At 42.6% G+C, this 27,107-nt stretch overlaps 4 protein-coding genes across 12 annotated transcripts in view; 1 reads left to right on the forward strand and 3 right to left on the reverse strand.

The window, feature by feature from the left end:
• The first annotated feature begins 3,636 nt into the window (after window positions 1–3,636).
• Window positions 3,637–8,575, forward strand: tigara (TP53 induced glycolysis regulatory phosphatase a). 2 transcript variants are annotated; one of them, XM_026176735.2, is made up of 6 exons: window positions 3,637–3,816; window positions 4,594–4,631; window positions 4,748–4,869; window positions 5,167–5,217; window positions 5,320–5,430; window positions 7,683–8,575. In XM_026176735.2, the coding sequence occupies exons 1-6, from the start codon at window positions 3,746–3,748 to the stop codon at window positions 8,076–8,078; spliced, it is 789 nt and encodes a 262-aa protein (XP_026032520.2). In that variant the 5' UTR covers window positions 3,637–3,745; the 3' UTR covers window positions 8,079–8,575. The 2 variants fall into 2 exon arrangements, with proteins under 2 accessions (XP_026032520.2, XP_026032519.2); XM_026176734.2 differs by having other exon boundaries at window positions 3,638–3,816; window positions 5,167–5,244.
• Window positions 8,576–9,690: 1,115 nt separating this feature from the next.
• Window positions 9,691–11,274, reverse strand: LOC113027156 (fibroblast growth factor 23-like). The gene is made up of 3 exons (XM_026176736.2): window positions 10,924–11,274; window positions 10,509–10,612; window positions 9,691–10,422 (listed from the first exon to the last, which is right to left on the reverse strand). The coding sequence occupies exons 1-3, from the start codon at window positions 11,135–11,137 to the stop codon at window positions 10,003–10,005; spliced, it is 738 nt and encodes a 245-aa protein (XP_026032521.1). The 5' UTR covers window positions 11,138–11,274; the 3' UTR covers window positions 9,691–10,002.
• A 1,059-nt stretch (window positions 11,275–12,333) lies between these two features.
• On the reverse strand, window positions 12,334–20,591 carry LOC113027158 (fibroblast growth factor 6). 2 transcript variants are annotated; one of them, XM_026176738.2, is made up of 3 exons: window positions 18,938–20,591; window positions 18,263–18,366; window positions 12,334–15,944 (listed from the first exon to the last, which is right to left on the reverse strand). In XM_026176738.2, the coding sequence occupies exons 1-3, from the start codon at window positions 19,281–19,283 to the stop codon at window positions 15,768–15,770; spliced, it is 627 nt and encodes a 208-aa protein (XP_026032523.1). In that variant the 5' UTR covers window positions 19,284–20,591; the 3' UTR covers window positions 12,334–15,767. The 2 variants fall into 2 exon arrangements, with proteins under 2 accessions (XP_026032523.1, XP_026032522.1); XM_026176737.2 differs by having other exon boundaries at window positions 18,259–18,366.
• A 39-nt stretch (window positions 20,592–20,630) lies between these two features.
• Window positions 20,631–27,107, reverse strand: part of LOC113027154 (solute carrier family 45 member 3) — a 48,324-nt gene continuing 41,847 nt past the window's right edge. For 6 of the 7 annotated variants that reach the window (XM_026176729.2, XM_026176730.2, XM_080303975.1 and 3 more), the window contains 2 exons: window positions 23,787–24,052; window positions 20,631–23,708 (listed from right to left, as the gene is read on the reverse strand). In XM_026176729.2, the coding sequence (XP_026032514.2) occupies window positions 23,265–23,708; window positions 23,787–24,052 (710 nt within the window). In that variant the 3' untranslated portion in view covers window positions 20,631–23,264. The remainder of the gene's footprint in view (window positions 23,709–23,786; window positions 24,053–27,107) is intronic. The other variant, XR_013910165.1, reaches the window with a different exon arrangement.

Raw genomic sequence — 27,107 nt, forward strand, 5'->3', positions numbered from 1 at the left:
TTTTAACAGGAAGAAACCTCCGACAGAACCAGGCTCAGGGAGGGGCGGGGCCATCTGCTGCGATTGGTTGGGGAGAGAGACGGAAGACAGGATAAAGACATGCTGTGGAAGAGAGACAGAGGTTAATAACAGATATGATTCAATGCAGAGAGGTCTGTTAACACATAGTGAGTGAAGAAGAAACACCCAGTGCATCATGGGAATCCCCGGCAGCCTACGTCTATTGCAGCATAACTAAGGAAGGATTCAGGGTCACCTGGTCCAGCCCTAACTATATGCTTTAGCAAAAAGGAAAGTTTGATTACTTAACAGAAACTTAAAGAACAGTTTTGGTGTTTATCAATATTGTTAATTTAGGGCAGCTGTGGCATAAACCTTACACACTGTGGTGTTTTTCACACACAAATGTGTCAATGTCAGGGTCACAGGTTTGTTGACGGCAATACAGCGATAGTGTAAAAAAACTGACACAATAAGTGAAGTCCTTACATCGACACATTACCGTTTTTTAAAAAATCTGTCAACTCACGCTTAAAAACAGAAATGTAAAAGAAACTGACACGCAGCTTTACAAAGGTCAATATTTACATATTTGTAACATTTGTAATCAGGAGCATGTTACGTGAAAATTGTAAATGCATATATGCAAGAAATTTTATTACAATAAATTCCTTCCAGTTGTTTTTAACATCTACGCCAAAAAAAATCACGTTCCCAGTTGGTCTTTATTTTAAATGTAGGCATAACATTATTAGTATAAAATAATTATAGGATTTTCGATATACATTGTCCTACTATAATACAATTTTCCTTTTTTTTATAAAATTAAGTTATCAAAAAACATTTTGGACATTGTTAGCATCATATAACTGCATACGTGGGATTTAAGTTCACTCTGTCTTCCTAAAATTATGACAACAGGCATAATGGCTGGTAATATGCAAGGTCAATATTTATGCTAAAAACATGTTTTTCTCAAACAGAAACTCTGACCATCCTTTGCCTTGGATAATATCCTTAGTCCAATCCAGGGCCGTGCAGAGATGTTTAAAGGGGCAGGTGCTCAAAGTTAAAAAGGGGCACCTAGAACCAGGCTGAAGAGCAACAACACGTTCATGAAGAATCTAATATGGAAACGCATCAAACTATATCACTGTCATCAGGTGGGGTCAATGCAAAGCAAATGTATGTTTTTGTCATGGTCCCCGTGTCTGCCCGGCTGACCCAGGTTGGCTATGTTTCTTGTTTTCCTTTCCCTCTCGCTGTGTGTCGCCTGGGCGGAGCTCATTGCGGGCTCCCGCCCCTGGCCCTCGCACCCGTGGCTCATCACTTCACCAGCGTCCACTACTTAAGGCAGTAGCTGGAAACATCTCATTGCTGGACTACTGAGTAACCTTGGATTCTCTTTCCCTTGGAGGCCTGGGCGAGCTGAGTTGCTGGTGTGTTGTGTTTTTGGAACTGTGTGAAGAGCCCCTGTTTCCGGACCTCCCCTGTGCCCCTCTGGATTCCCCCCTCGCTCTCACCTGTATATAGTTGCACCTGGTGTTGTGTGTTAATAAAAGGAACTGCATTTAGCTTCCCTTGTCTGCACATGAGTCCATCCCGCCTTGTGACAGTTTTACTGATGGATACAATGTTGCTGTTGAGGAGTTGCTGCTGCTGGAGGGCAGGGCCGTGTTGATCTGAGAAGGTAGACATTAAAGAGTCCACAGGAGAGATGGTAGCCGATTAAACAAGTTATGAGATAATAATAAAATGTAAAGAATGGTGACAGCACTTGGAACCATAAGACAACAAAACTGTGAGACGTAAACTCGCTCTGCCTGCGACTCACTCTTTGCCTCTCTTCCATCTCCTCGTCTCATCTGTCACTCTCCACTTCCTGTCCATCTGAGAACGAGGCACAAACTGCTACTGAATTAATCTATTATTGAGTTATCCACACTTAAAAACTCCTCCACCTAATCCATAATAAAGTAATGATAGAAAAATGTTAGAGAACGAAAACATTGTGTTTATTATTGTTTTTATACTTGAATGCAATGCAACAACTGGTGCAGGTGTCATTGTGACCTGTGCTCTTTGTAATCCAGCTGCTGACGGATCCGCTGCCTCACACAGCGCCTTCTGTCACTGTTTCCTCCTCGTGTCCTACAGAGCCTGTCTGGACAATATTATATCATGAGTAATAATTCAAAGAAATCTATACACATAAAACACGCACATACAGTGACATTTTATACCTTCTCAATGATTCTGTACATACTATGGCCACAAGTTTGAATCATAGTGCTGATCCAGAATCCTTCCCTTATTGTTTATTCCTAGTGCTACAATAATAAAGTAACGAGTATAAAACAATTAAGTAATAAATATAAAATAATGTATTTATGGCGATTCAGTTTGTTTGACTATCCACTCTGTGCAGGCAGAAAGTTTATTAAATGAGATACAATGTTGCTGCTGTAAAATCAGCATTTTATCATATTTGAAATATAAATGTAATATAATCTGTTTCTTAATGCATTTTCTTTAAAAACACGTGTGTGTGTGTGTGTGTGTGTGTGTGTGTGTGTGTGTGTGTGTGTGTGTGTGTGTGTGTGTGTGTTTTTAATCATAATTATAATAATCCATAATTATGTGGATATGCATATTAGATTATTCACAATCTAATAATTTATCATTTATATTATTTATATTTAGTGAAATATAAGCCTTCCTGAAAGGTTTGAGGTCGCTCAAACGGCAAAAAATGCGCGTGCTCTTTCGAGCTCATTCCCGGCTCGTAACCAGCGCGCTCTGCCGTCAAGTGCGAGGATTGGTTAATGATAGTCATGTGACTGATGCAAACTGTGATTAATTGTTAAATATTATTGTTGAGGGGCACAGACAGGAAAAAGGGCACCTGGGGCACCCATCAGGAAAGGGGCACGTGCTCAAGCCCCTTCCGCCCCCCACCCTCTGCACGTGCCTGGTCCGGTCCATGATGATTTTTTGCAAATGTACCGCTCCTCCTGTCACTGACAGTTGCATTAGGTGCTTTTACACTAATATGCGATCTTCCTTACTGATGATGTTACGCATTAAAGATTTACAGCTCCTACTCCGACTGTTTGAAGTCAGCACATTTTGAGTTAAACAAGTTTGCAGCTTTTCAGAAGCTTGAGGCTTTGACACAAACTCAAAGTCACCAATTTGTTTACAATTCAGCCTTTTTTTTCTGTTGACACAGAAAAGTGCAGAATCTGACAACTTCCACGTGTACATGAAAATATGACCGATTTGCATGTGGCCCCAGAAATAACTGATATCCTACAAACAGATAAACATCCTGTTTGTTTGTTTCTTATTATTTACTATTATGTAATTTTAGCTTTACTTTAGGTACTTGAAATATATTTCGATTAAACAACTTTTGTACTATAAGCTACCTGTGTAGTAGTATAATGTGCACGTCTAAATCTTTTGTAACCTGGACTCTCTTTAAGAAAAACTCCCAATCTCAGTAGCTGCTCAATTAATCTCCCCTGGATGTCGTAGTCAGTGACTGATCACAGGTGTGTCGACACCTTTCCAGAGTTCATCTTCATAATAAGATCTGTACCCTACAAGCGTGCAGTGGATGGTGTCGGGCTAAATATATCTGTGGGGGTGATGCGCTTCTGTGGGCAGCTGTAATTTCACCCTGACGCCATAAACCAGTGTTCCCATGTTCCGTCACCGTGTGAGACTCGTGCAATGAGTAATGCGTCTTTACCCGGTCTCTGCCTTCCGCAGCATGAAAACGCTAACATTTGGGCTGACCCTTGTTCGACAGTAAGTTCATCCGACGATAATATATGAAGTTCAGCACCACAGGGTTCCGAGGAGCGCGACTTGTACTTTGACAGACTTCAGTCTGTCGTGTTTGGAGGGGTTTTAAAACGTGTAGCAGTGACGGACTGTTTATTTCTATCGTGGTCTTAACCGGAGTTCACGGAGAGCGGCTTCTAAGCTGAAACGAGGAATATATGATAAGAATATATGATAAGACTGTGACTCTCCCAGCGGGTTTGTACCGTTTGTTTAGTCTGTGCGACGTTTCACGATGGCCACCAGGGGGCAGAATAAACGCGGAACAATAAAGGTTCATTCATGTACAAAAACAAAAAACGGATTTTTGTGGGTCAAAGGTAAAACCACTTACACACACCACATATTGTCCGAAGATACCATGAAAATAAAATCAAAATTAGCAGTGCAGACTCCAAATGTTTGTTGTCTTTGTAATTTATTTGCAGTTTGCGTGTCACTGGGGTTCAATCTGTAACTGAGAACTTGTGAATTTCTTTTTATCCTGACATTTGTTGATTTATGCATTTATTTTGGCCATTTTGATTAAGTGATTCAAAATAACTGAATCATCAAAAAGACGTGTTAGTAGCCAGTCGCCATTAAAAGTATAAGTACAGCTTTGGGCATACAGAACGTCATGGCTGTGAGCAACACGTAATAAAAGATTTGCATTCATGTGGTAACAGATGTGAAATCAAACGAGTGCCTGTTGAGCACCAAACTCTGTCAGTGTTATCTCCTGTCATTTATTTCCTACAGTGGGGAAACTCAGTACAACAAAGATGGTCTGCTGCAAGGTAAAGAATGATTCTAAATATTTGTTTCATTAGAATAAAATTACTTGTTTTGGGTAAAAAAAAAAATAGAATAAGGGAGCTGCTTTATTCTAATTTCCCCTTTTCCTTCCACCCAGGCCAGGCTATAGACGCACCTTTGTCTGAGGCTGGGCTGCAGCAGGCAGAAGCTGCAGGGCGATACCTCGCCCATGTCAAGTTCACCAACGTGTTTGTTAGCAACATGCTGCGGGCAAAACAGGTAAACTATGAACCTTATACAACAGCAGTGTAAAAAAAAGCGTCTGGCCTTTCAAAAGATCCAGTTTGATTGATTGATTTTATCTTGTGAGTCTGTGGATTTGTTTCTGTGTGTCATAAAAGTTCACAGGTGTGGAGATGAGATCTAAATGAAGGCTCAGTTAGAAGATAAATGCAGTCGGACCTTTGAACACTGAGCACTTATGTAATTCTGACTGAGTACTCGTGGCAGACTTATAAAAGCCACCCTCCTCCTCTCTGTAATCAGATTACATTTTGTTTTTGTTTTTCCATCCAGACCACCGAAACAATAATGAAGCACAACAGCAGCTGTTCCGCTCTAGAAATGGTGTGTGACCCTCTGCTTATAGAAAAGGCGAGTGACCTCAAAACTTACGAGAAAACTTATTGATCAGATGTTTACGTGCCAATGAATAAGTTGATCTTTCAGAGCTTTGGGATAGCTGAAGGGAGGCGGTTACAGGACGTCAAAGACATGGCCGAGGCGGCTGGTCAGACGTTTCCAGGCTTCACACCTCCGGGAGGAGAGACGCAGGAGCAGGTGAGGCTGAGGTTGTCTTATTGTAAAAGGAGAGAGTCTTGGTGAAATTCTGGATCACTGGTAATGAAAATAATATAAAAAATAAATAATATTCAGGCCTATTGCCAAGACTGAATTATTTACTTTCTTTTTATTCTTGGGAAACAACAAAATGCTAAAAACAAAAAGATGAAAAACACTCACAGTTCTATTGTTTTTCCACTCTTCATCTCAAAAACAGATGTGGCACTGGTGATAAACACGGGCCATAAAAGTCACCCTATTGATGTCAGGTCCTTGCATCCCTGCTGATTATCTGGTTTTCTGTTATTTATGTGACATTAATAACATCTGTAATCTTTTGAACCCGACCCCTGAACCATAGAGCGGCTCAACATACCCAGGGTATCTTTCTTTTATCTGGATACACGCTATCATCGGCAGTAAGGATAAGCGGTCACATAAAGCTGGCTGTCAACTCGTTTAGTTACCGAGGGTTTCCCACCCGCATTCACATGAAAGATGTGGTGTTGGCAGCATCTGACCAATCACAGCTATGCATAAGAATACCAGCAGTTGATCAGCTGATTTTACAAAGAGAATTATATAATAGCAAAAACATGAAGAAGTTAAACACAGCACAGCAGCGTGAGTGGAAGAGCACTTTAGTATTAATAGTGCTGAGTTAGTCATCAAAACATGGGAAAATATGATGGATTATAATCAACTGTTTGATTAAATAAATGTTTCATCCTTTCAGCTGCAGCCTTGGTTTGAAACGCACATTTGATATAAGGACAGCAAGTGGGATACAAATAGATGGGATCATGTGTTCATGCTTTAGTTGTAAAACTGTTTGCAGCCAACAGGAAAAAATAAGCTCTATCTAAGAATGTATATTTCGTACTGCTCAACAGGGAAATGCAAAGATATTAGATGCTGCTGAAAAACTTTAGACCCTCACAGTGATGCAAATAGAGAATCGATTGGTCAGCTGGTCAACCGGACCTGCTTTGGAGCAGGTTAGCATAGGTTAGCGTGGACATACAGAAAACCCAGGGTTAGCCCTGACGTTGCCCATATAATATGAAATCTTGCTTCTTAGCACAGGCCTCTGGTTTTATTTATTTATTTACTTCATGTTTGTGTGTTAATGTGGTTCCTGGTAACACATCGTGTATAAAGATCAGTCACAAAGGTGCATTTGAGTACTTGGTTCCAGCACGATATAGCCATAAAGTTTTACAGTTGTTTAGTTAAGATTAAAATGAAGTCTCGAGTTCGAAGTACTCACAGGTCACGAACTACAACATTTTGATTCCATCGCAGAATTGTCTGTAGATTATTTCTTTCCTGAGTTTCCTCGTATCTCTGTTTGCTCTCTTCTTCATCTTCAATCCATCCTCTAACGCTCATCCAGTTCAGGGCTGGAGCCTATTCTCTGGACAGGTCACCGGTCTGAGCAAAGACAGAGAGAGACACAGAACTGAGGCTGCAGTGCTAACCAGCTCACCGCCGTGCTGCCCAGTTCCTTTATATATTCCTTCAAATATGTTTCTGATGCAAAAGATCCCACTTAAGCTTTTTTTTCTAAAGTGGGATCTTTTGCACATATTACACTAAAATTAAATCTTTCCGCACACTCTGGATTGATACCAGGTATCTTGGTGTAATGTACACATACTTCCACTAGGTGGCAGGAAGCATTCACCTCCTAGCTCTATAAAGTTATGATTAGCATATCATTGTCTTCTTTGCATGACTGAATGTCTGAACTGAGTGTGTGTGTGTGTGTGTGTGTGTGTGTGTGTGTGTGTGTGTGTGTGTGTGTGTGTGTGTGTGTGTGTGTGTGTGTGTGTGTGTGATAGGACAGGATGTGAGGAGGAGGAGGGGTTGTTGGAGGGAAGGATGTTCTATTTCCAAGATACCTCGTCAGACTTCGTCCATTATGTTCTAGCTTGGACATGAACTCTGGTCAAATCCAGGACGTGACCAGCACATCGTGATGGTGACGCTGATCTTCAAATATAGATTTGACACAAGCACAGAGCACTCAAATCCTCTGCAAAAGGCCTGCTCCCTCCCTTTTTTAAACAAGTTGCAGGTTGTTGCATCAGAAAGATGTGCAGTTTTTATACCAAAGGACGTGACTATGAAAAAAACGACCTTTAACCTTTATCCCTCAGCGCCGTAGGAAGCCTGGGTCTCATTCTACAGTATGTACAACAATAGAAGCAGGAGAACTTTTCATAACAGATTTTTGCTCTGCTCAGGTGAAGATGCGGTTCAAAGAGTTTCTGGAGAAAATGCTTCAGCAAATTGGGGCCGAACACTTCAGCGAGAGAGGGCAGGACGACTCGTCGTTACCTGCTCCGTCACAGACGACTCCTACTGAGGGGAAGGCCGACGATGGGGTCAAGGATATCCCCGTCCATGCTTTGGTGGTCACCCATGGGGCTTACATGTGCATGGTGGTGCGCTACTTTGTGGAGGAATTGCACTGCCGCTTACCTCTGGGTTCTGATCAAGCACACGTGTTCTCTCTGAGTCCGAACACGGGCCTTTGTCGGTTTATAATAACCGTGAGGAAACAAGACGACGAGTTCATATTATCAGGGATCCGCTGTGTTTTTATCCACAGAGGGGACCACGTGAAACGCAGATCGTGACCTGTTACGTCCTTTTCTTAGGGTTCGTTTAAACAGTAATTAAAGCCTCGGATCGTTTGTGTTGCAGGAAATTTCGTCATCGCGTTGTTATTGTCTGGCTGTTCGTTGCTACATACGTGGGCGACTCTGTGGTTTAGCGAGGCCTCGTTTCTGAATTTCTCCTGTAGGGGTCCAGAAATCTGCACAAGAACTCGGAGTAGTGTTTACTCTTTGGAAATCAGTTCCTTTCCCATTGTTGTGAATTAACACTTGAGTCAACAAGGACGGACGAATGTTACGAGCCCATTAAACTGTGGAACGCGTGAACGGACTCTGTGTGGCTGTTTTTCAGTCCACACATTTATTTAGAGTAAAAGCTGCTGTTTCTTAGCTAAAGGAGTCTGTGGCGTGTGCGACTACTGAAATGCTTTACTGATGTAAAAATGTACGTTTGCACCTGTGATGGTTCTTTCCTGATAAAGTCGTTTCAATAAACTCAGCTGGTTGTTATTTACTCATCTTTTCATGTTGCGTACCTTTAATTTTCATTCCTGTAAGTGGGCTTCATTATTTAGGTCATTTTAGTTGTTTTTGTTCGGTTTTGCTGCCTTCATGAGAACTGTGTGACACTTATTGTCAGTAAGATTTTAAAAGAGTCTTTTAATCTTAAATCACTCAAATGCTTTCAGCTAACTGGGACTTCCACGTTTGCAGATCCCGTTTATTTTCGTTTGACAGGCATCTTAGAGGAGGAGGACGTAATCTGACAATAATGCACATGAGAAATGTCTCAGCCGTGCGTTTGAAAATGACTCATCTTCTGCTTAAAACAAGAAGCAAAAGATGTTCCAGATACTTACAATTTATTTTATTAACATCAGAAATGATACACCAACCAATATATATAAATAATAAAACAGTAGGCGAGCAAGGACGTCATTAAAACAGCTCAATAAATAAATACGTTTGTATTGCTGTGACTGTTGGTGTCCAGCACCTGATACATTTTTGACATTTTTATGGAAGCTGCATACAGGAGATATTTTTTCCCAGTCACAACAGCATCATTCGTCTTTTTGTTGTTCTTGTTGCTGTTTTTCAGCAACACTTCAAGAGTTGTTGGATGATTTAAACAATTATTTGAACAAATATTGACATATCTGACCCAGAGGTTCAAATTCTCCTCACCAAAGAGGTTAAAGGACAGCAGCAAACTGGACCAAACTTATGTCGAGTGTTCCCAGACCATTATCTTCAAACAGGAGACCTGCACGAGCCCCTGTGATGTAACTTGGTTTATGAGTACATACAAAAGGGTTAGCTCCATAAAAACTCCAGGAAGGTCAGTATCTCCCCACCCAGCAAAGCATGACTTTACAAGTGCAAAGGCACCGTTTGAGTTCATTAGAAACGTGATCTTCCTTTTTTGGGACGGTGCAAACTCCTCAGACGACCAGCAGATTCAAAGCCGCTCACTGTTACTGTCAGGCAGCACTGACATGCTGCCCACCCTGTGAGAAGCTCACACACCATGCATCAGACACCGAGACATAACCTGCTTACGTGTAGATATATGCATATATAAATAGCATAGATGTGTTTTAATATTTTGAAAAAGACAATCCACTAATTCTAGTTGTGGACCTGAAGCAGACACTGTTTTACTGTCCAACCATTTCACATCCCAACAAACAAAAACAGACACCTGCATGTGCATCACTGAAGCGACGGCTGTTATCTGTGTCCAATAAACTTTTGCTTTGGAACCGACTTCAGCCTCGACGACTGTGCAGAGTTTAGATGTCAGTTTGGCCTCTAATCAACAGGTCTTTTCAGACCTTTTCAACCAGGTCTAGAAATAAGGGACTACGGTTTCTATGGCTCTTAATGGTCAGCCAGATTTATCCCGGGAAATATCTTCTATGGATGAGTGATGCTGCGCGACTTAGGCTTGGTCTGCAATGTTAGTCTTCACAGGGCTTCCAGGCGCGTTGGGCTGTAAGACAGACAGGGGGTCGTCGCAGGAGGCGATGGTCTCTTTAGACACAGCGCCTGTCTGAGCCTGTTCAGGCCGAACGTGATCTGCATCTCTGAGATCTTTTCCAGAACGTGAGGGATTTGCTTCTGTTCGTAAAGGATCAGAGGGGTTCACCTCTTCGCTCCTTCTCTGTCTTTTAACCGAGGGATTCAAGAGCCTCTTCAGCGGGGCTAAGTAGTGTTCAGGCGGCTCGCCATGTGCCACTCGCAGATGACCTCCTTGTAGTCTGAGCAGCCTTCTCCCGCTTGTAGAGTAAAACACATGATGGTGGCTTACTAAATCTAACCAAATGTCCTGGAAGAGACAGTCTTCTCTGTCCCTTTGCCTCTGTTTGGTAGAAAGAAAATGTTTATGGTCTGTTTTTGGCACTTTGTGACTTCATTCAAACTAAGAACATCTAAAACAATACTCACAGATATGTACAGCTTTCCCTTAAAGTCCATGCAGATGAAATGCTTTCTTCTCAAATCAAATATTGACACAAAGTTGCTGGAAGCTGTTCTCACAGGCAAAGTGACTGAAAAAAAAGCACATTTTCTATTAACAAATGTAACAAGAAAAATTATTTGATTAACAATATTCTGCTTTTAAATTTGAAAATATATTTTGAAGTTTATAAATGTACAGAATTAATCTCAAACTTTCTTTTTTGTTTTGTTTGGTTCAGTTTTTCTCTGATTTTCCTGAACTTCCTTTCAGATCCAAAGCTGATATTTACCCTCTTCAAAATCAAGTAAGCAAAGTCGGTCATACTTAACATTTTCCTTTATTATTGCAGAGGATTGTCTGTATAAGCGGTTCCAGTTGTGTGTTTATATGCAGACTTACCCAGAAAGCCGCTGTAAATGCTGTGTCTCATTGGTCCATTCAGCACAGAGTAGAAGCGTCCCATACCGGCAGATGGATCTGCATTTGTTGCCGCGTTCAATCGACCCTGCTGATGTTGAGCTAGTTGTTCTGAATCCTGGAGCCTTGGCCTACAATCCACTGGTACAGACACATGTCCAGCAATCAGGATGACTAAGAAGGAAGCCAGTTGCATGATCGATGGCAATTAAAGGCCTTCTAAAAGCACGAATGTTCAGGATGGTATGTGGTCCGCTACTGGAGGAGGAGAAAGTCCAACGGGTCTATTTAAACAGAGGGTCAATAAACTGGCTAACTCATTTACCAAAATGACTCCAAGCTTGGCTGCAGCAGTTAAGGGTTGCCTAGATGCAATTGAAGTAAGCTGTATGGAAACACGATGCATCACACATGCATAAAAAACAGTTTTCTCCCCTACGTGGAAGTAAAATTTCTCATGTGTTCAAGTTTAACTAACAAAATCTAGCACAGAGCTTAAAGTCTAGAGATAAGAAAGTGCAGAAGAAGAAATGACTGACGGTCATTCTTTGACATTAATGACGGGTTTTCACAATTTTTGCTCATATTTCTTGTTACTTGACCTCAGGTGTTGTTAGAAATGTAACATTTATGAAAGCGTTATATAAAGATCAATTAGATTCGTCTAAAATTGGTCGTTTCTTAATGACTGGCCCTCTGTTGCGTCACAGTATCAGGCTAAATGATTTATCCTGTGCTTATTATTAAACTGCACACACTTCCGCTGCTCTCGTTATCTTTTACAAGAGTTCCCGCCCTGTAATTATTCCTGGAAAGCCTGGCCTCATTCTTATTCATGTCTATTTAAAATGGAAAAAAAACTTTCAAACTCAAACATCAAAGGAAGATTACATTTGAATACTAATGTAATGTTTATTGAAAATTGTGCAGATGATCTGCGATTATATGGCATATATTTATAGCAGAAGCTATATAAACTAGCAGTATGTCACATATTCATGAGGAAAATGAAGATTCATGTTACTGTATGGCCTTTAATGAAATCACACACTATTCAAACTGATGCTAGTGTTTGTTTTTGCTTATATTGTAATTGGAGAAAAATGATATTTTTTCAGATTAAAATTTAAATGAGATCAACATAAAGGGCTGCTGTATTCTTGACCCATTTTCTTTGCAACTACGCTTCCACACCTGCAAAAAACCAAAAACATACATAGTGTGCCTTCCTCTTCACCAGGAGGGGGCGCTACATACTGACTCATGAAAAAGACTTTGGCTGCAGGTTCAACATTTGCGCTGGTACTCGGATTTTCTCTGGTCTTTGCCGTCATTCCTGTCATGCGCGTGTGAAGTAACTTAGATACAATAAAATAAAAGATTCGCAACAGATTTTACAAAAACGTATTTTATTATCGTCTCAGGAATACAGTTGACTGCTGTGCACAGCACATACGTACAAAAATAAAAGGAAAACCATTTGCAATATATTATTTTACTTACTCATCATCATATTTTTCAGAAACAAATGATTGGAGAAGTCTGTTGTTTCAAACTAATTTACAATCATTTCAATAATCGGAACTAAGGCAGAAGGTGAGGTATATGTTAAAAAAGAGGGGGTGGACTCGGAGGAAGTACTCTCCTTTCAGTGCAGGAATAGAAAAGTGAGAGAGAAACACAAAGGCTGCCGGTGGCACACCGGGAGTCTGATCCCAGAGCCGCCCGCAGGCCTCCGGTTCCCTACGAACCGACACGTTTTGAAACCAGCTGAACAGATATATAATGAGCGCAATGGCAAAACCCAGACCTGGATCCGGATCCTTAATCAAAGGGGTAAGACAAACCTAGTCCGTTCAGAACACTACATGCATAATGAGGACTTGAGGAAGTAAAGGTTGAGGACCTTTTCTCCGTTACTGCGGTATCATACAACCTTTTATGCCTCTGAACAGCAACATGCAAAAGTCGTACAATTGCGACAGTAAATGTTTCCTTAGTCTTAGAAAGTAAAAACCAAGCTTAGTTGGTGTGTGCACAATATCGATTTCAACAGAAAGCATCATGTTGGAGGAACTGCTGTGGCGTTCCTGTTCCTGCAGTGCTGACAGTGTCTCTCAGGGCCGTACAGAAACTACTCGTCATCAAAACCACGTGCTTTTATTCTTTCGCGTCAGCTAACTGCTTCTGCGCTCCATTAAAAACGCACCTTTTATATATTTTGGATAAATTAGCAAAAATAGCTCTCTGACCTTTTCCTCATGTGGTCAGCCAAGAGAAAAAGCTACATGTGATCATTGCTTCGATGGCTGATCGCTCATAATGACAAATAAGATGCTCAAGGCAAAATCCCCCACAGACACTTATAAGTGGTGTATTCAGATACACACATGACATCCTGGGCATTTCAAGTTGCTCTCTTGGATCACAGTATTCAGAAATAAGCATCCCCTCTCCTGGAAGCGTTTGATTCTTTTTCACGAGGCCTTTTGCTACATAGCTGTTGTACAGTCAGCGCTTTTCTGCTGCACGCATCCCTCAACTCACTGGCTTTGCTTCCAGTCGCTCTCATCTTTGTCCTCTCCGTTACTACCGTGCGTCAGTTTGCACGGCTGGACAATGCCTCGTCATTCCCGACTTAAGGTAAATTGATCATCGCTACAGTCGTTCTGGCTGAAACAGAACAGGACAGGAGTGTGCTCAGTCGGACACATGCATACGTGCTTACGCACACATTCGTCTCTGCTACTAGACAGAAGCTGGAGCTTAAAGGGCGCATAAACCATTGCTCACAGACATTCTGTCAGTGTTTAAAAGGGCATGAGGTAAAATATGATAACATATCTACAAGTGCCTCGCTACTTCCTTTTAATCATATTTCACCGAGCTGGCCTTATACTCGTAGCATAATGAAGGTCAAAGCCAGCTTGATAGCACCTCCTTCCAGCATTTAAAATACTTGAGAAGTTGCGAAAATCATTAGTACTTTCATTGCACATTACAAGAGAACTGTCGTTGTTTTCATCAGGAAAATGGCCTAACAGGTTTTAAACTTTAGAAAGCAAAAATGACGTGGCTGAAACGCAGCTACACGAATAACACAGAGGGCAAATCGCCCACGCCTCTGACCTTTGCGCAAAAATGGCTCAGATGCACAGGATTCTCAGGTCCCTGCGATGACCGTCCAGTCTAAGATTAACTAACAGGAGACCCACGAGTCTGCCACGCAGGTATTTCACCCGATATTATCCACATGTTCGTCAACTTAAACACTCAGTGATTCCTCTGTCCATCTTAGCTATCGTTTGCTTTGTTTGCTTCTTGTGCCCTCTCGTTTCTACTATGGAAAATTACAGTATTAGAAAGAGGAGCATGAGAGGTTGTTAAATTCAAGTATGATATGCTGTATATGAACATCACTAACGTAACCCTTTGGTTCAGCTCATATTCGGCGCTCTCCTGTGAGACTCAGTGACCAATCTGAAGAATGCATAAAAACTCTGTCATAAACGATCCGCTTTATCTAAATATCAAAAACGGAGACACCGTAAGGATCGTTTGCAAATCCCAGGATCTTGAACTGAGAGTAAATGTCGCTTTTCACTCGATTTATTTCGAGTTAAAGCAGCAGACCGTGCCTGCTCTGTAATTTTACTCAGCATGCTGCTTTAACCAACTTCATCGTCACATAAACTTTGCAGTGTAGAGTAAGAGGCCTGATGCAACAGACGGCACCGACTTGAACCGGGGGAAATGTACAGTAGGCAGAGATGGAGGGTATTTTGCGTCATAGTGTTAGGTCTATGATATTCTGTCCCTCCGCCATGTAAAGGAAGAAAACAGGCAAATCCGCATACATGATGAAAGCCAATGCATAAACATTCACATTTTCAGTTTGGACTGATGATCCGGCTACAAAAACTGTTCAAACGAACCCCGGGATTGTCAAAGCTCCCTTGGAGGTGATGGCGACTCCAAATCCAGCTTTCCTTTTTAACAAGAGGCTCCACTGGGTCCTGTGCAGCGTAGAGTCTCGCTTACTAAATTGATCTAATTATGGAAAGAAAATAAAGTGAAAAAACTTCTGGCCCTCTAGGAATTGGGCTAAAGCCCCCCCAGTGGTGTCTGAGGGAGTGATGACTTGCGTATCATTCCTATTTCTGACTTGAGCACCACATTTCTCGCATGCAAGGGTAAGGGGGGGCCGCAAGAAGGAATTCAAGGCACCGCCACCTCATGACAAAGCAAGAAGAAAACAACCGTTATTTTTTCAAGTGCTCTAGTTGCCCTGACCGTGACAGAGACACGCAAATGCAACGGGTGGGAAATGTCTATAGTCCTTGATAGATGACGACGACGACAACAAAAACAAACAAAAAAAACCTTAGAAGTAAACAGGCATTCTTCTGTGTAAAAATTTCATGCACACATTTTCTACATCCTTGGGACACGGTGCTTTGAGGTAATAACAAATCCATTTGAAAAAGATGAGCTGTCATCCACCGACAGGACAAAAACTCAACCAATTCCAGCAAGCACCCATAAAACCAGAGGGGACAAACGACGCCTCTCCGTGCCCTTCATATCATAAAAGGATGAAAATCACAAAAGCAGCAAAGAATGGCATTTTTGATCATTTCTAATACAAAGTAAACTACCCAAATATACATATAAAGTTTGAATAAATACTATCAGATATAACTGTGTTTCTTTATTTTATAGTCCATTTTTGTCTTTTTTGTGTTTGTATGTAGTATACGGTATTTATGTTACCTGGGAGATAATCCACATGTGCAAATACGTTTGTTATTGCCACTTTTTGCTCGTCATATTCGGGGTAGGAAGTGCGTTACAGTCATGGCAGTTGTGGCCTTGTTGCCCCTCTTCACGCGGCCATGCTTGCTGAGTGCGATGTAGGATCCTCTGTAAACCAGAGACTCGTAGGCGTTGTAATTGTTCGCGAGCAAGCTCTCCTTGAACTTGCATTCGTCGTGGAAGACTGTCTGGAGGCGACAAAGAGACAGGACATGCTTTACAACGAGCTGCTCGACACAAATGCAAACAGAGACACAAGTTTGAAGCTTAAATAAGACTGTGAGCAATGAACAGTAATAAAAACAGTGAAATCTCACTGTTGTGGGTTTTAAAGAATCATTTTTTCAGTTGTTTGTGTTACTTCGCTGCAATGCTGTGCACTCAAAAAATGATTTTTGGATTTACTTTAAACAGTTATGTCAAATCCAATTCAATTTTATTTATACAGCTCCAAATCACAACAACAGTCGCCTCAAGGCGCTTTATACTGTAAGGTAGGCCCTACAACAATGAACAATGACCCCCTATGAGCAGCACTTTGGCGACAGTGGGAAGGAAAAACTCCCTTTTAACAGGAAGAAACCTCCGGCACAACCAGGCTCAGGGAGGGGCTGCTTCCACCTGACTGTGTTTAGTAACTATAAAGAATTAAACGTGTTTTACTCCAAAATGCTGTCCTGACTAAATGAAAAGCCACTGCAGCTCTGTGGAACCACCCAGCGGAGCTTTTTTAATGTCAGCCGGTAACTTGAAAGCTCAATAAGTCATTGAAGGTTTCAGGTTTTTATTATTACCCATACTAGGCCTTGCTCCTACTTTCTGCTATCAATCTGATCTAACTCCAAATCTTGCAAGTATTGCTTTCTGAGATGCAATATTTCAGACCTAAAACCTCCAGCAAATATTCTCAAATAAATAAAATAAGAACAATTTTGGAGACAAAACTGCTCGTCTTTGAATATCTGACACTGTGAAATATCTGACCCTTCTCTGCTGTGCTGAGCTGGCTATGCATGACTTGCACAGTGTGCAACTGTCACACTCGCCATCAGAGACCATGTGGCCTAATTCAGTCTCTTATCAGATCATCACCATGCTCTCAAGCTAACGCTTCATCACTCATGACCAGATAAGTGATTCACATTCTGTCTGTCAAATATGTTTTCCACAATCACATTCATGTGTCAGCAGGGCTCCACTAAACATAATGTTCCTTCCCGCACCACTCGGAGCTAATAACTGTCATCAATGTGCTTAAAAGCAAACCGATCACGTCAGCTCAAACAAGCACGTGTTTCCTGTCTGATAAGGTCATTAAAAGGATGGCATGTGGGAGAATCTGATAACAGCATCGACCAAGAGTCGTTTCTATGCCCCACTTTTGTTTATAAATAAACACAGAGCAGATGAGGAGTTCAGTGACGAACTAAATAAAAGGAATGTAAACTGTGCTCTAGCTACCATCACATTGGGAATGTGAGGTCATTGGGCAATAATAAGATGCACAAGCTTGAAACTCTGATTAAGACCCAGAGTACTCCAGTTATCCAAGTCAAGCAATGGAGGAGATGATGGAGTTGCAAAACACTAAAAGGAAGAATTATAAAGCATCTGATGAGGTCCTCAGGCAATAAAATGCTCAACCTCAGAGAATCAGAGGATATAAAATATATCAAATACAAGACTTGAGCTGACAGCTATCAATAAAAACCCTGATGAAACTCAGAGGTTTCCATGTGTCACCTTGCTTGCCATGTTGAAAGAAAACCTGCTCTACCTCAAGGCATCTTCAGCGCCTTTAAAACACTGAGTCATTTTGTTTTATTGGATCCTGAATCCATATTTTCAAAAGACCACAAAGGCTGTTGAGGAGAACAAGCAAACAAAGTCATGAGTAATAACTGCCAGGAAACTCTTAAGAACAGATTGTCTTTTGTAGAATTAAATGTTTAACAAGAGAAATAAAGTGAACATGTTTGAAGGGCAGGATTATGGAGGCCTGTGGAAGGTGCTGCCCATGTGCCTCTCAACATGTGTGTGCTGCGCCATTTGCCATTAAAATCGATTTTCAACTGTGCTGACAGGTTTCTTGTCACCAGGGGGGTTTCCCTCCTCCTCTTGCTCTCTTTCTCTCTGACCCACACACACACACACACACACACACACACACACACACACACACACACACACACACACACACACACACACACGGTACAGCCCTGTGATCTAAATCCCTCATCTGTTAACCTCATCATTATTTACCCATCGGCCAACAGGCCTCGCACACTTGCTTTAAATATAGCTTTAGAAATTCCTGATGAAACTGAAATATAGGTTTCGCAGGCCGTAGCGTGCAGCTCCCCTGCAGCCACATAAGGCAAGAGTCTCTTTCCAATTTATGACAGGCAAACAGAAAAAAGGCGGATCGAGCTCCAAGTGCGTCCTGATTTCAGGATCCAATTAACCAACAGTGCTGAACAATAAACGAAATACTGTGCATACCTACCGTTCCGTATAACCTCCCACGGCTGTTCATTGCGACAAACAGCTCACTCTTCACTCCATATAGGCTCACCACTCCTCTCTCCACCGTCGAGATCTCTATTAGACCTGATACATGACAAAGATGCGTTACGTTAGAGTGAGCAGTGAGGTACATACCAAAGGAGCATCCTGGCTAAGTGCGTGCGTTTTGCCACTGTAGCATTGTGCTTTCTCTGCGTCTATGGGTGTAACCTTGCAGGTTGCTGCGCAGCATGCCGAGCCTTTGTTCTGCATCTTTCACCCCATCTTCCATTTGCATCCAGGCGCATTAATTTAGCGCATTGTGGTTATCGCAATAATAGCTGTCCTAATTGCACGGCGTGCACGGCTATTGGTCTCCCGGACCGCCCTCAGAGGGCTGCGTAAAAATAAGTTGTGTCTAAAAGCGTCCATACATTCGTGACATGGTTGAGCTGGAGGAGGAGGGGGAGGAAGAGGGGTTTTCAGTACTGATGGATACGTGCTTTAACAGATTTGTCTTTGCCGTGGAAGAAATTCAGTTCTCTCCCCGACTCGGATGAGACGCGATCATGCAAATGAATAGAGGGGATAGACTAGCCTGCTCATCGCAGATCCATGCTTATTGACCGTCTCTCTTTTATGTCTATTGCATTACATTGGTGGAGATATAACTCACTGTACTGGTTTTCATTATGTACACCGTTTATCCTGCCGTCGGGGAGGATCTGAAGGTGAAACCCGATGCCCACGTTGCAGTAGAGCCTCCGCACTCTTTTGATGCCCAGCAGATAGTCACTCTCCCAATTCAGCTCCGGTTTCTCTCCGGAGATCCCGAGCACAGAGCGCGAGAAGAGGGTCTCCCATCGTTTCTCCAGTAAAGTTGCATTTGTCCTGCTGCTCGGTAAAGGGTACGCTGACACGATCCCCAGCAGAAAGCCCAGGAGAACCACTGCGGTCAGCGTCCAGTGCGGCGTGCCGGCCTCGCAGGACATACTGACGAGGAGCCTTTGCGCAACGGCCATCCGGTTTACCTTCGGGCCACGTGGTCAAAATTAATGACCCTAAAAATACCGCTCTTCTTGTTTTGCTTCCTTCGGCATGCTGACTGAGGGTTATTTTTGGAGCACAGATCAGTGCTCTGGGCATGAAACGCAAGCCCCGGTGCAGACGAGGAGAGGAGACGGGAGAGTGCGCGGCAGAGCTGGAGGTGATGGTGATGGTGATGTTGGTGGTGGTGGTGGTGATTACCATGTTTTGCAGCTCCCCCGCGCCCCTCTCTCTCACACACACACTCACTCTCTCTCTCCCTTTTCTGACAGCCTCTCTCTCTCGGTAAGAGTTCAGAATATTGCGCTCACCAAAAACCCTTCAACCTCGCCAAGACTATCGCATCCCTAGATGACATCATGCTGACTTCACCCGCAGGGTTATTGCAAAGGCAGAAAAAACAGCAGGTCTGTGGAGATGTGAGGGGGATAGCTGCTGTTTCTGCCTAACTGGAAGAGAAGAAAGCTTATTGGCGTTCCGCGGTATGGGACGCGACGGGCACTCGGGCTGCTCCCAAATTGGGTCGGTGGTCATATGTCTACCCGATCGCTTCCTTATTTAGAAGGAAGGTGTAAAAACAGGCCCACTTGTCACCGGAGAGCAATGACAGGGCTCTTGTGCTGGTCGCTCTTCTTTCCTGCCACGTTTAAGACTTTTCCCCAGCAAATCTAGGCTTTTTTAAGCCTAAACTGAAATGTCAGCTGGGCCAGAGAGCCAGCGGGGAGCTCGCACCAACAAACGGCAAAGATCAAGGTTCAAGCCTTCAGTGCAGGCTAGCATCCGCCCCCCTGACCTTGAACAAGACACTGAGCGCCTCTGAACTCAACAGCACGACCGGGTAACGGAGGCCCAACGTGTCATTTTAATCATGTCAGGTTTTTCCACGTATACCCTAAGCCGTGCATTTCTCACGGCGCATTCGTGAGAACTACGAGGAGCACTGGAGAGGCCCGTCACGAAACGGCGCACATTGTCGGCGTGCCATTCCGTGTAACATGAAAGCCTGTCGTCTTTTCCATGTAATGGATAATGCCACCAACAGTATGTCCATGCGTCAGTGAGCCCAACGCAGCTGCGCACCAACAGCTCTCTCGCACACATCAGTTCCCCAAGATTTCCAAAGGATGGCACCATTTCCAAGTTCATTTGTAGCGCTCATGTCTTTAAGCTTCGGCTTTGGCAGAATTGTGGACGCTGTAAACGGCTCATTTAAATAAATGATCCAGAACTTGTTTCAGATTTAATTAAAGAAACGCTTCTGACCTCTGTCATGTAATGTTTGATTTTTAAACACTGTCGCATGAAGGACCAAAGACACCACCTCATTGAAAACGCAGATCTTTTATTTTGTATAAAATCTATTTGGTAACTGCACATTTATACACAGCCTGACAGGTGTACAGTGAAAATGATATAAACTCTGAAATAAGTAGCTGAAGTCATGTGATAAAACAGAAAATCAAACACAACTTCTGGCCTTAAATCACTAAGTCACTTTGTTTTAATACAAGGAGAACATCTCCACTCATCCAGTTACAGACAACTGCAGTTAACGGAAACTGTTTATTGACCACTGATGAGACGTATGACCCCGACGAATCACTGCTGACAAAGGACACGATTTCTTAAATGAACCATGAAAACAGAAAAAGAAACTCAAACCATGTCGCTTGTGTAAAGGGCTTAACAGACCTCAGCAACGAGCTCTGCAGTGTCCCCAAAGCCAACAGAGGGGGTGAAATGGGTAATATTAAAATAAATTACAGCTTTATGAATGCTTCTATAACACATCTATACAAATAATTTATTTTCACAGAAAGAGCCTTCACCCCTGCACCTGTGACAGATGCCGAAAAAAAAAGTCCAATAGTTTTAATACATGCTATATTGTAATAGAAGCATAATAAATAAATACATATGTACAAAACATGTTTGGAAAATGTACAGGCACTTGTAAAACAACCTTTCAGTTAATGCTAGACATGGAGGATAAGTCGATTGCTTGGCAGTAATGTCAACATGACAAATTCTCTGGTCTTCCATGCAGGAAATAGGATCCTTCTGTTGTACCAACCGAACAGTTTGTGTAGGATCAGAAAAGAAGGACTCAACACAAATTCTCAGCAAGAACTGACACAAACATGGATTCTTCATCATTTGGCCAAGATGATGCTCCGTGATGTAAAGCATTATTCAGGCTACTCTTTCCTCTTGCTGTCGGTGCAGCAAGAGAAGAAACAAAAAACTGCATTTGAGTCATACCAACTATTACTCTCACACTTACTCATGACTTCTTGCAATCTGTCCTCCATGTTATGCATACATACAAACACGCACGGCCTCCATCGCCCTTGCTTGCATGATTTTCAGTAACCAAATGTTGACATGCACTGCATAACTTTTTGGGAGATGTTTTCCAGAACGGTTGCTATGACGTGGGCATCCATAAGACATCACTCTGCGTGTTTACCGTTCACGTCTGGGATTATATAACAAGCCCATCTGGATGTCCTAGATTGTCATTTAAAAAAAAAAAAAAACAAACTTAAACGGGGCTTAGGCAACGGGGAAAGTGTGTTATTATTACTCGACAGGATAAGCAGTCCACTAGTCTAGATTACCTCTCTTGATTATCTACACAAAGGACATTTGATGCGATATTCCCATTCAGCTGAACAGCCTAATTGCTAAATCATCACAGTCAGAAACTTCACTTCAGCACGTTGCATAACAAATTCCCATAGGGATTATACAGTAAAAATGTATGCAAATATTCGCAGTAAACAGCACTAAAAGATGGCACTAGACGAGGAAGGGAGGGATAAGAGGAGACTCAGAGTATAGCTCACTGACTGCTGAAAGAAAAAAAGGTCTCCTAATAAGGCTTTGGGCCAGAACAGGCCTTGGCATTGCCGCTCCAAATCTTTGGAAATATACAGCAGGAATGAAACACCCTGACGGTGCACGCGATTGCCGTCTACCACTGGTACAAAATTTCCCATAGGTGTTAAATAAGGATGAGATGCTGTGACTGAAGAAAATAAGTCACATTTTCACCTTTCGGTGACTCCCACATGCCATCGTCCTCCTGGACGTGACCAATCCCAGGAGGAGAAATGGATACTGATGGCCCAACAGAACTACCACATCCCCATATGTACCCCACCCACGTATGGAGTTAGTTTACTTATGGTGGAGACTAGACAAGTGTAATGACGAAAGCACATTTGACAGAAAAAAGGTCGATTATAAAGTAGAAAGATGATGACATTTAGCAGGAAGGGACGGTCTAATAAGAGATCATACAGAGTTGGCAAGACCATCTCTGGAGGCTCTCAAATTAATGAATAAAGTAGCATATTTCTGAAGAAACCAATTTGTCTGTTCTGCCATCTTGCATTAGATTGACTCCCCCCCACGCTCACCTAATTTAATTTTAAATGTCATTATGTAAGATGACCATTATGGAAAATGCCTTAGTGACAGTGAAGACGAGTGAGCAAAGACAAAAACCGACTGCACTGTGTAAAACCGTAGCTTAAGATAATTAAAAAATACGATTCAGAAAAGTTAGTTGGTGTATTCGAGGTTGACGGGTTGTACAGTAAATCTGTTTGAAGGTACCTGAGGAAAAAGGTGGACAGAAATTATGCCGTGACAGTTTTAAAGAGACACGTCTGTTGAATTCAATAGGTTTCAGTACACACTGTACCTCATCGGACCTGAGCAGGTGGTGACTCTTCTGGTAGCAGATAATTCCTGCTATAACACGGCAAACGGCTCCTGACTTTATCTTCGGTAAGCCAGTTTCACATGCCACACGCTAACAGATATACCTTAATGCAGAGTGTCGCTGAAAGCAAAAAATTTTTACTAGCAAAAGGCTTTCTGGGAACAGTAGTGCAGCGAGTACCACTCGTGGAACCTGAAGGGTTGATTATTGGCGATCCCATCACTCAGTTTCTGAGGTCCTTTTGGTCAAAGACAATCTGACTGGCCAGGTAGATGGCGACAGCTCCAAAGATGGCAGAGCAAGCGATATAGGCAGTGACGGACTGAGCAAACTGAACAATCATGCCCATGAAGAGGGTGGGGAAAACCTGAGAGAGGAGAAAGGTGCTGTCTAAGATGGCAAAGTCCAAGCCCACACCGCGTTTCTCAAAGCCCGACTCGGCTTCGTCCTGCTCGGGGGCGTTGGCACTGTGAGACGAACCGTTTTGGCTTTGCGGGCCGGGGTAGTACTCGTAACTGTCCTGGCTGAACAAGGCGTGCCTGTAAGGAGGCCCCGTTTGGTGGTTCAGTCCACCCTCCTCTTCCACAGGAGTCAAATACACAGAGTCCCGCATGGCTGTTACACCGTTTTTATGTCTGCTTTTGGTTATTCTTTTTGGCATGTAGACCTGAAATGAGAAAGGAATCATTGACTGTAATCATCTAAAACATGTCTTTGAATATCCAGTTCTTACTTCTATACTTACCTCCATCTCCTTGTGGTAATGGCAGGTGAGTGTGTAAGGGAGGATCTGCAGTGTCGCGTATGCATAGCCAGTGAGAGCTGCCATTACAGTGACCAAGACGACGCTTTTGGACAGGCAGATGACCAAAGCGGAGACTGTGAAGCTCACCATGCTGCTCAGGTAAACCCACCGGGATCCCAAATGCCGAACCAAACGACTCATAACCAGAGAGAAAAAGGTTGAGGTAGCACACTGCAGGAACAGGCCCATGCTGCCCATACGGATTCCTGAAAGAAACAACAGCGTCCAGAAAGTATAAGAACGAGCAAAACGAGTGAAGGACGATAAAAGATGGATTTATGTCATCAGCTGCAGTCGAATATTCTGCACTGACTCCTTCTAGAAAGCATTCTAGTGAAAAAAAGTGCCTTGGAGTGACGTTTGCTGAACTCTGCAGCACGGACACCTAGTTTGGTCTGACTAATCGTTACACAGCATCAAGTTTAGAATAATGCTGAAAAGAGACACACACAGGCTGACCCAAGGCATGGGCTGTTTGGAGGGGGTGTCACAGGCTGACCAACAGCAAATCTTACTCACTATTGTCAAAGTTCCTGAATCCTTCCTTAGTTATGCTGCAATAGGTGCAAGCTGCTGGGGGGTTCTGGGTGTTTCTTCTTCACTCACTATGTGTTAATAGTAGTGCTGTCAGTGTTAATCTCGTTAAAATGACGTTAACGCCATAACAATTCAATTTTATTTATACAGCACAAAATCACAACAACAGTCGCCTCAAGGCACTTTATATTGTACAGTAGATCGTACAATAATAGATACAGAGAAAAACCCAACAATCATATGACCCCGAATGAGCAAGCACTTTGGCGACAGTGGGAAGGAAAAACTCCCTTTTAACAGGAAGAAACCTTCGAAAGAACCAGGCTCGGGGAGGGGCGGGGCCATCTGCTGTGATTTGTTGGGGTGAGAGAAGGAAGACAGGATAAAGACATGCTGTGGAAGAGAGACAGAGGTTAATAACAGATATGATTCAATGCAGAGAGGTCTGTTAATACATAGTGAGTGAGAAAGGTGACTGGAAAGGAAAAACTCAATGCATCATGGGAATCCCCGGCAGCCTACGTCTATTGCAGCATAACTAAGGGAGGATTCAGGGTCACCTGGTCCAGCCCTAACTATATGCTTTAGCAAAAAGGAAAGTTTGAAGCCTAATCTTGAAAGTAGAGATAGTGTCTGTCTCCTGAATCCAAACTGGAAGCTGGTTCCATAGAAGAGGGGCCTGAAAACTGAAGGCTCTGCCTCCCATTCTACTTTTAAATACTCTAGGAACAACAAGTAGGTCTGCAGAGCGAGAGCGAAGTGCTCTAATAGGGTGATATGGTCCTACTGGTGTTGGCCAGAGGGGCCGATGGCGCGATATGGCAGCCTCGCTTCTGTCAGTCTGCCCCAGGGCAGCTGTGGCTACAACTGTAGCTGCCTCCACCAGTGTATGAATGTGAGAGTGAATGAATAGTGGTATTGTAAAGCGCTATATAAATCCAATCCATTATTATTATTATTATTATTACTACTACAAGTAGGGCTGGGCCATATCATACCGTTCACGGTAATACCGGTATAATTTTGGGCAACGATAAGAAAATGAAATATTGTGATAAAATATGGGTAAAATGTGCAGTGCCTTTGTTTTCATACGCACATGGCGGTGACGCAGAATGAGAAGCGCGAGAGCGGATCGTTGAATGAAACGATGAACCAGAACTGGTTTGTAAAAATGCTGCAGCTTCACTGGTGTGGAACTGGTTTGGCTTTCGTCCGTCAGATACACAACAAAGCACTATTTTTGGTAGAGCATGCTAGCGGGCCGTCGTTATTACCGTGTTGTTTGGAAAATACGGCGCACTTAAAATCAATCCTTTGATTTTTCTGAAAGTCGACAGAGCCCCTTATAATCCCGTGTGCCTTATGTATGAACTCTGGTTGTGTTTACTGACCTCGAAACGATTTTATGTGCACGGCGCTCGAAAATCTGTCAAATGTTTCAGTACGACTTTGCTGAGCTACCAAGCCGCACCGCTTGATGCATTGTGGGAGCATTACGGCTATCGTAGGCGGAGCCTCGCGGAGTGATACGTACTGTGCTTCAACATGATATTACCGTACTGTGTGTGTTTAACCTCTTTTTAAGTGTTGTGGATATTATACATGGTTATGCTGAGGATGTGTCGGCCAGTTTCCACTGGAAACGCCTTTTGGTTAAACTGTCAGCGAGGAATTTGCACTGTTACATTTTTATATAACATTAATGCACATAAAAAACAGCTGCTTGTTTAAGTGAAAATACATTGATGGGTTTTTTTTTGCACTAATAAAGTTGTGGAGTCGTAAAGTATTTTGTCTCGTGTTAATTATATCGTCAGTTATATCGTTATCACAAATTTTCAAATGTATATGGTGATAAATATTTTTGGCCATATCGCCCTGCTCTAACTACAAGGTCATTAAGAGGAGATGGGGCCTGATTATTTAAGACCTTGTATGTGAGGAGCAGGATTTTGAATTCTGGATTTAACAGGAAGCCAAAACAGGAGAAATCTGCTCTCTCTTTCTAGTCCCTGTCAGTACTCTTGCTGCAGCATTTTGGATCAGCTGAAGGCTTTTCAGGGAGTTTTTAGGACATCCTGATAATAATGAATTACAGTCGTCCAGCCTGGAAGTAATAAATGCATGAACTAGTTTTTCAGCGTCACTCTGAGACAGGATATTTCTAACTTTAGAGATGTTGCGCAAATGGAAGAAAGCAGTCTTACATATTTGTTTAATATGTGTGTTGAAGGACATGTCCTGGTCAGAAATGACTCCAAGGTTCCTCACAGTGTTACTGGAGGCCAAGGTAATGTCATCCAGAGTAAGAACGTGGTTAGAGACCATATTTCTAAGCTTTTCAGGGCCGAGTACAATAACCTCAGTTTGATCTGAATTAAGAAGCAGAAAGTTAGCGGCCATCCAGGTCTTTATGTCTTTAAGACATTCCTGCAGTTTAACTCATTGGTGTGTGTTATCTGGCTTCATGGACAGATAGAGCTGGGTGTCATCAGCATAGCAGTGTAAATGTATGCTATGTCTTCTAATGATGCTGCCTAAGGGAAGCATGTATAATGTAAACAGAATTGGTCCTAGCACTGAACCCTGTGGAACTCCATAATTAACCTCAGTGTGTGAAGAGGACTCTCCATTTACATGCACAAACTGGAGTCTATTAGATAGATATGATACAAACCACTGCAGCGCAGTACCTGTAATACCTACAGCATGTTCTAATCG

The sequence above is a fragment of the Astatotilapia calliptera genome, chromosome 7 (genome assembly GCF_964374335.1).
Source record: "Astatotilapia calliptera chromosome 7, fAstCal68.1, whole genome shotgun sequence".
In the NCBI taxonomy this organism is placed as follows: Eukaryota; Metazoa; Chordata; class Actinopteri; order Cichliformes; family Cichlidae; genus Astatotilapia; species Astatotilapia calliptera.

Coding starts and splice junctions, on each gene's coding strand:
- LOC113027156 (XM_026176736.2), bottom strand. CDS start 11,137: ATGCAACTGGCTTCCTTCTTAGTCATCCTGATTGCTGGACATGTGTCT. Junction 10,613..10,923: donor CATTTACAGCGGCTTTCTGG/GTAAGTCTGCAT, acceptor CTTTTTTTTCAG/TCACTTTGCCTGTGAGAACA. Junction 10,423..10,508: donor AGGGAAAGCTGTACATATCT/GTGAGTATTGTT, acceptor TCTACCAAACAG/AGGCAAAGGGACAGAGAAGA.
- LOC113027158 (XM_026176737.2), bottom strand. CDS start 19,283: ATGGCCGTTGCGCAAAGGCTCCTCGTCAGTATGTCCTGCGAGGCCGGC. Junction 18,367..18,937: donor ACATAATGAAAACCAGTACA/GTGAGTTATATC, acceptor GTCATGTATCAG/GTCTAATAGAGATCTCGACG. Junction 15,945..18,258: donor GAGGTTATACGGAACGGTAG/GTATGCACAGTA, acceptor TGTCGCCTCCAG/ACAGTCTTCCACGACGAATG.
- tigara (XM_026176734.2), top strand. CDS start 3,746: ATGCGTCTTTACCCGGTCTCTGCCTTCCGCAGCATGAAAACGCTAACA. Junction 4,870..5,166: donor ACATGCTGCGGGCAAAACAG/GTAAACTATGAA, acceptor TTTTCCATCCAG/ACCACCGAAACAATAATGAA. Junction 5,431..7,682: donor GAGGAGAGACGCAGGAGCAG/GTGAGGCTGAGG, acceptor TGCTCTGCTCAG/GTGAAGATGCGGTTCAAAGA.